The sequence below is a fragment of the Olea europaea genome, unplaced genomic scaffold (assembly GCF_002742605.1).
Source record: "Olea europaea var. sylvestris unplaced genomic scaffold, O_europaea_v1 scaffold4939, whole genome shotgun sequence".
In the NCBI taxonomy this organism is placed as follows: Eukaryota; Viridiplantae; Streptophyta; class Magnoliopsida; order Lamiales; family Oleaceae; genus Olea; species Olea europaea.
Window position 1 is genome coordinate 9,909 of NW_019263254.1, and position 7,417 is coordinate 17,325.

At 33.7% G+C, this 7,417-nt stretch overlaps 1 protein-coding gene across 1 annotated transcript; it reads right to left on the reverse strand.

Annotated features, from left to right (window-relative positions):
* Positions 1 to 5,079: 5,079 nt before the first annotated feature.
* On the reverse strand, positions 5,080 to 6,684 carry LOC111388450 (pentatricopeptide repeat-containing protein At4g02750-like). The gene has a single exon (XM_023013154.1). The coding sequence runs from the start codon at positions 6,682 to 6,684 to the stop codon at positions 5,080 to 5,082; it is 1,605 nt and encodes a 534-aa protein (XP_022868922.1).
* Positions 6,685 to 7,417: the final 733 nt, after the last annotated feature.

Consider the following 7,417-nt stretch of genomic DNA (forward strand, 5'->3'; position numbering starts at 1 on the left):
ATACTTTCTGGATGCATTTTTACTTGCCAAAATCCTGACTTTAAATCAAATTTACTAAAAATTTTACAGTCTTGTATTTTATTGATTAAAACTGTCTTATCTGGTATGTTATAAGTATCATCTATAGTATTATCATTAAGTCTTTTATAATTAATAACCATTCTGTTTTTTCTCCTAACAATTTCTGAATATTTTCTAACTATAAAAGCTGCTGATCTATGAGGACTTTCTGATTTTCTAATTACTCCTAATTCCAAGAGTTCTTTTATATGTATTTTAAAGTCTTCTAAATCTAAATTTGTAGCTTCTATATTTTTAGTTTTAATTATGTATTCTGGATTTTTAATTTTTAATTCACATAAGATTTTATCTTTTTCCTAATATTTTAGAACATTTTCTCCTATTATTTCAATCTTTTCTAATCTAGATATTAAATTTTCTATTTCTTGTTCTGTTATTATGAAAAGATGAAAGATTCTCTCAAAGTGGTGATAAAAGTTTACAATTTAATTTTAGACTTTTTCTCTTTTATTGATAGAATTCTTAGACTTTTTTGTAAAGTTGGTGGAAATCTTGTAAAAGAAAGATTCCCAACTGTAGACCTTTTGAATTTTTAGCAAAAGACGTAGGAACTTTGAAATTTTCTTTGCCACTTGTTATACTTTAGAATAGCCAGAAGTTTTTCGATCAAATGTGTACCTTTCTCAAGGATAATTTAGATTTTTTGCTCCCAAAAATTTTTCTATTTAAGGAATGAGTTTCATTTGATTTAAGTAGAAATTTACAACCTGTGTACTCTCTGCTATCTAAAAAACTTTTGAAACCTCTCCTCTAGAAAAATTCTCAATTCAAAAAATATTGTATAGCTGAGTGGAATGTCATTTTCATCAGTGGCACGCCATTCTTTCCCAACTGTAGACCTTTTGAATTTTTAGCAAAAGACGTAGGAACTTTGAAATTTTCTTTGCCACTTGTTATACTTTAGAATAGCCAGAAGTTTTTCGATCAAATGTGTACCTTTCTCAAGGATAATTTAGATTTTTTGCTCCCAAAAATTTTTCTATTTAAGGAATGAGTTTCATTTGGTTTAAGCAGAAATTTACAACCTGTGTACTCTCTGCTATCTAAAAAACTTTTGAAACCTCTTCTCTAGAAAAATTCTCAATCCAAAAAATATTGTATAGCTGAGTGGAATGTCATTTTCATCAGTGGCACGCCATAATCTTGATACATGATAAATATTTTTAATAATGCAGAACAAGACAAATGTGCCAGCAGAAAAGAAGAAAAAATGAAAGATTCTCTCAAAGTGGCGATAAAAGTTTACTATTTAACTTTAGACTTTTTCTCTTTTATTGATAGAATTTTTAGACTTTTTTGTAAAGTAGAAGAATATAAAAATATTTATATTTTAACAGAAATCTCTTTTATAATAGAACTCTGGATACAAATAGAAAGTTTGAATACTTAGACTTAGACTTAGACCTAAGAAATATCAGTAAAAAAGTACAAACAATAGATAATAATATAATTAAGTGTAATTTATACAATAAGCATAAATTACATAGTTTATTTTCAGAAGATCCAAGTCAGAATTGTTTAGTAGACTTACTCATAAATTTACCAAAAAATTTAGAATTAGAAAATAAAAAGCAAAATAATTATTTAGAAATTATAAAAGAAAACATTACAGTTAGAGATCAAGAGATTAGAAATATAAAAGAATCTTTAGATTAATTCTCGAAAGGGAAATCCTTAATTGTATATCTTTTCAAAGATGAATTTATAAATCCCTGATTTATGTTTTATTCTTTTATGCTTATGTTTTTTATGTATTTGTTAAAGTAAATATTTGTTATGTTTATCATTTCATCCTATGCATATAATAAAAGTATAACTGGATTTCTAGGCTGAATTTATTGAGTTTGTGAAAAATCTGAATTATTTGAAAAGTGTTCTGGTGAAAAATGTTCTGATGGACCAATAGAAGCACAGCAAATGGATGGAGAACTTTATACTTACACAGAATTATTACAATCAAATAGTAAAATTAGTTTTGAGACAAATTGTGGTAGAAGTATAGAATATACTTTATCTAAAGAATCCGTATGGGTTAGATCTTTGAATATTAAAGATACAGATTTTATTATAGGATTAAGTTTTTTATTAAAAGATATAATCCGATTCTTTGTTTTCTTCTAAATTTTTGTCTTCTATTGATATAATACTATAAATAGATTCTTTATCTGAAATATATTCATCTAATTGTATTAAATCTTCATTAGTACATTCTATTAATGTACTCTTCTTATCATAATTATTTATTCTTTTTGGACAGGTCTTAGATAAATTATATCAACTAATTAATATTATTATTATTATTATTATTATTATTATTATTATTATTATTTTAATTTTTTGGTTGCTTTCAGGTGTGTAAATTCATTTCCAGCTGCTTACGCTTTGTGTCACACCGTACTAAATATCTCAGTTGATTTTAGGATCATTTTTAAGATACGGGGTTTCTTTTATTTGGGAATGAGGGGAGTTTTGAGGTTTTAATAGATGGGAATTTCTTATTGCTTGTTTCCAATGTACTTGTAATTCTAGGTTCAGATGCCTAGGTTTGTCTTCTAACGGGAAAAAAACTTCTTTCCACTACAAGAAGCTTTGCATGACGTGTTTCTATAAATAGATGGACAGGATCTTATTTGAGCAAGTTTCCAATTCAAAAGCAAAATTTACCCTTTTTTTTTTGGTACATGTCATTGTTTTTGTTTTATTCAGTTCAATTGTACAATATTTCATAGAAATGCGGCTCGGTGGAGCTTGTGATGATACTTTTTGTTTTCCTAAGGAAGTCGTCTTACGGAGAAAGTTGGCCTGGTGGCCTTGTGGTTGAGGTATTTGTGGGTGGTGGTTATAGGTGTGAATCTCCATGGGAGGAGTTGGTGGACATGGTGGTATGTGTTACGCTTTGGAACAAAAAGAAAATACTCGGATTCTGTCTTGTTATTTGCTATTAGCATTTGTGAGTTCCTCGTGGCAAAGATAAAGGTTTCTAGGTTCAGCTGAGAATAATAAACTGATTCTTTAGTAAAAAAGAGACTTTTGAAGTTTGATGTTTATAATTGCATATTTTGTGGATATATTTACAGCTTAAATAATTCTTAAGCTGATTTTCTAAAAGTTATGCTTACCCTCTGACATGAATGTGCAGGTTGGTAGACATAGCCCCACATTACTATGATTTGATGAACTTCCCCAACTGTGAAGCAAAGCGGCAACTTGAGAAGCTGTATAAAAAACGGGAGAATGTGAGGGAGGAGAGCAAGAATAGAAAGTGAAGAAACGCACTTGACAGTACTTCCTGAAGATCCTCGCAGATGGTTATAGAGCATCTAGATCGATCAATTGAGTTTCAAACGTCTTGAGTTTGTGGGGTAGTCAACATATATTGTACCTGAGTGTTAAGAGCATTGATTTCAGTTTGTATTGATACTTCTAAATTAGTTGTTTCCCTTCTGCAAGTGGGGTTCTTTTGTTCTTTAAATTACTTACTCTTGGCAACTGAGTAATAAAAATCTCTGTTTGTGTGAGCATATGAGCTTGTGCCAGTGGATTCATGGTGAACCACGTGGGATGGTCTTGTTGGCTTATGGGTACGGGTGACCGAAGCCAATCTGAATAGTTTCAGTCTAGTGTGATTGTTTTTTCATCTGTGCTAGTACCTAGGGGTCTGATCTGCAGTCTATGCTTCGAATTCTTTTACCAGTGATGGCATTGAGTTGCCACGAGTGCACTATTGTATGATGCAATGACAGATGCACAAAAGCAACAATATGGTGTATAAGGAACATAAAGAGCAGCTCTGGCGTCCATTGATTTTGTTTAGAAATCAGTAGTCCAACACCAGTCATGACCATGAGGCGAGAGTCGACTTCCAGCTAAGCCATTTTTGGCCTATTCATGGTCTTCAGCTCATCTGTTGACATGGCTGCAGTGTTGCTGCCTGAATTTGTGGTGTTACTTGAACTAGGCCTACTAGTAATGCAGGGACTTTTCCATCTCTATAATCGTGTTAGTGTATTACCTACGTGCAATATAAAGAATTCAATGCCTGCAAACTAAGAAATTTCTTCATGTTGTTCGCCATTTTGGTTCACAACCATCCAAGTCTCAATTACATAATTTTCCGTTGTTTCTCTAAATTACAGTTTAATTCGAGTCAGGTCTACATGGACTTGCCGGGATCTGTCCTCAAGAAATGGGACTGATACCAGTCGGGTCAAATCAAAGTTTCCTTGCACCGAAGTTGAAAGAACACACGTACTCAGCGAATTCCAACCAAAGCTGTAGCACAAGGGCAAGGATACGCATGCTTTCAACCTATTCTGATACCAAGGGCTGACACCTGACTGAAGGATGATGATAGGTTACCGTGCAAATTTTGTTGCCGTTAGGGGCAGTAGAAAAAGGGAAAATACGTGCTCGTTTTACAATGTTGTACATGCAGATGTCACGAGCTTGTTTAGGCTCCTTTTAGTTCTTTGACGTCTGGAAAAGTATTACACACTTCGCCACTGTGCTTTTGTGGATAGTTAGAATGTCAATATGCCGTGCTTCTTGTGCTTATCCAAAATAATTGATAGAAAGATGGTGGAATTTCAGTCTGGAACAATTTTGCCAAGACCATAACATCTTGATGGAAAGACCTGATTGCGATTCTTATGTTGACCTCATTGGCTGATATTGTAGTTACATAATTTTTTTCTTTTTGCAGTAGAAGGCATTCTTAAATTGGATGAACAAACTATTCTCTGGGAGCATGTGTTTTTTCATTGAATGCATTTCAAGAATTAATTTATTTCATTTTATATACTTTGGCACGGGTATATAATTTGTTTTCATAACATCTTAATGCCTTCTGTCATGTTTTTCTGTCTCAAACTGATAATTTGTTTTAGAAAAGTGAATCAATAATCCATGAATCAATAATCCATCTGGTCTTTAACTTTCTATTTCATGTATAAATACAGAGGTTGTGCTGCTGCATTTAGAAGCACATAACCACGCCTATCAGATGAAAACATGCCGAGATTCAATCCAACTTCCAGCATTCTGCTTTCTCACATGCCCTTTCCTCATTAACTTCTTTAGCTCATTCACTCTACCCCAAACTGCATTTTCACCATATATCTTGGACAACATTGAACACACAGCAGGATGATCTTGTTGCAGTTTGGATATTCCATTTGCTGCAGCCTCAGCAAGATCCAGAGAGGAATGTAAACCACAGGCTCCAAGCAATGCACCCCAGACAACCACATCGGGTTCAAAAGGCATACTCTCGATCAATTTTCCAGCTTTCTCTAGCAGCCCTGCTCTTCCATATAAATCCACCATACTAGCATAATGCTCCATCTCTGCTTGTATTCCGTACTTTGTGCTCATGGAGTTAAATATCTTTTCACCTTCTTGAACCATTCCTCCATGCACGAAGGCTGACAAAAGATTGATGAATGAAATTTCATCTGGCCTGACACCACTCTTAACCATTCTCTCAAACTCCTCTGATGCTCTTGTGGCGAGGCCATGTTTTGCATAACCTCCTATAATTGAATTCCATGACACCAAATTCTTTGTCAACATTGACTCGAATATCTGACATGATGCGTCTATGTCCCCACATTTTGCATACATGTCGACAAGGGAGGTTGCTAGAATCACATCAAGCGGACATCCAAACTTTAAGATACATGTATGAACTTCATTACCCATGACAAGAGAAGAGCAACCAGCGCAAGCATCTAATACACTTGAAAAGGTATAATGGTTAGGTCGAGTCCCTGAGTTCATCATCAAGAGAAACAGCTCCAAAGCCTCTACAAACTTTTCACCCTGCACATACCCTTTTATCATCGCAGTCCATGAAACGACGTCCTTTTTGCTCAGCTTATTAAAAGCTTCTCGAGCTTCATTAACTTTTTTATTTTTAGCATATCCATTAATCAAAGTGCTCCAAGAATATGCGTTTTTCTCAGGCATCGCGTCAAAAGCCCTCTGAGCTTCATTTATCAACCCAAATTCCATATAACCCAAAAGTAACACATTCCAGGGAGCCACATCTTTCTCTAAAATCTCATCAAATACTCTACAGAAACCCTCACAATCACCCAAAGCAATATAACCCCTCATTAAAGCAGACCCAAGAAACACATTCAGATTAAGCCCTGAGCATATAACAAGACAGTGAAGTTGTTGGATTAAGACATCAAACTTCGTATTCAAGAAAGCACTAATAAGTACAGCAAAGGTGAGCTCTTTAGGTCTCGGCCCTTTTCTCATCATTTCTAGGAAATGCTGGTGTGCCTTTTGCGGTTTTTGACTATCTCGAAATCCTGAAAGCATAGTGTTCCAGGAGACAACGTCTCTTTGGGGCATTTCGTCGAATAGCTTCTGGGCTTGTTGGATTTGGCAGATTTTGATGTACCCGTTGATCATTGAGTTCCACGAGATAACGTTTCTTGAGTTGGGATTTTGGTTGAACAATTTACGCGCCTCATTTAAATTTCCGTTACGTATGTAGCCATTAATCTTTTGATTTAAAGAAACAGTTGAGGAAGTACAAATATGGCGGGATGGCGTGCGAAGGACAAAGCCTAACATGCGCAGTAAACGCATCCTTGCTCATGGAGTGGCAATTGGGTAGGTTTGAAGTTGATTGGCGCGTTTGCATCAGAAAAGCCTGGGCAAAAATCAATTCAAACAGTACAAACCGATTAACCCAACCGAAACCGACCGGTTTGGGTTGGTTTTTAAGTTTAATTTGGGTTCGGTTGGATTGAAAAATCAAATTTGAGGCCGGATTGGATTGCATCTTGGGTTATGAATTAAAATCTAATTCAATCTAATCCAACCCGATGAATTAAAAAATTAGTACTTCAAATGAAAATAATATACATAGACACAATAGTAGATACAAAAGAATGATTTAGATATTAGAATGTATAAACGTCCCATTTTTTACATAAGCTGATTGGTATGAATACAATGTACAAATGAAAAATAATATAACGATACAATAAAATTAAGGACATGAAAATGAAATGAATAAATTCCAAACAATTATAAAGAGAAAATGCATTATAATTTCAAACTTATTTATAAATTAATTTTCAAAAAGAGTTCCTTATATAAATTAAAAATAATTGAGATTTTTAAGTAGTTTAAAATTTTAAAAATTGTTCAAATTCAAAAAAGATAAAATAATAAATAAATAAATTGGATCCAAATTGAATTGGGCCTAAGTTGACCAACCCAAGCCAAGCTTGATCGATTTGGGTTGGATTGGGTCGACTTGATTTGTTTTAAATCAACCCAAACATGTTGAATTGGATTATGATCGGATAAATAA

Bases quoted from the DNA above. Each gene is read 5' to 3' on its own strand.
- LOC111388450 (XM_023013154.1), bottom strand. From the start codon at position 6,684: ATGCGTTTACTGCGCATGTTAGGCTTTGTCCTTCGCACGCCATCCCGC.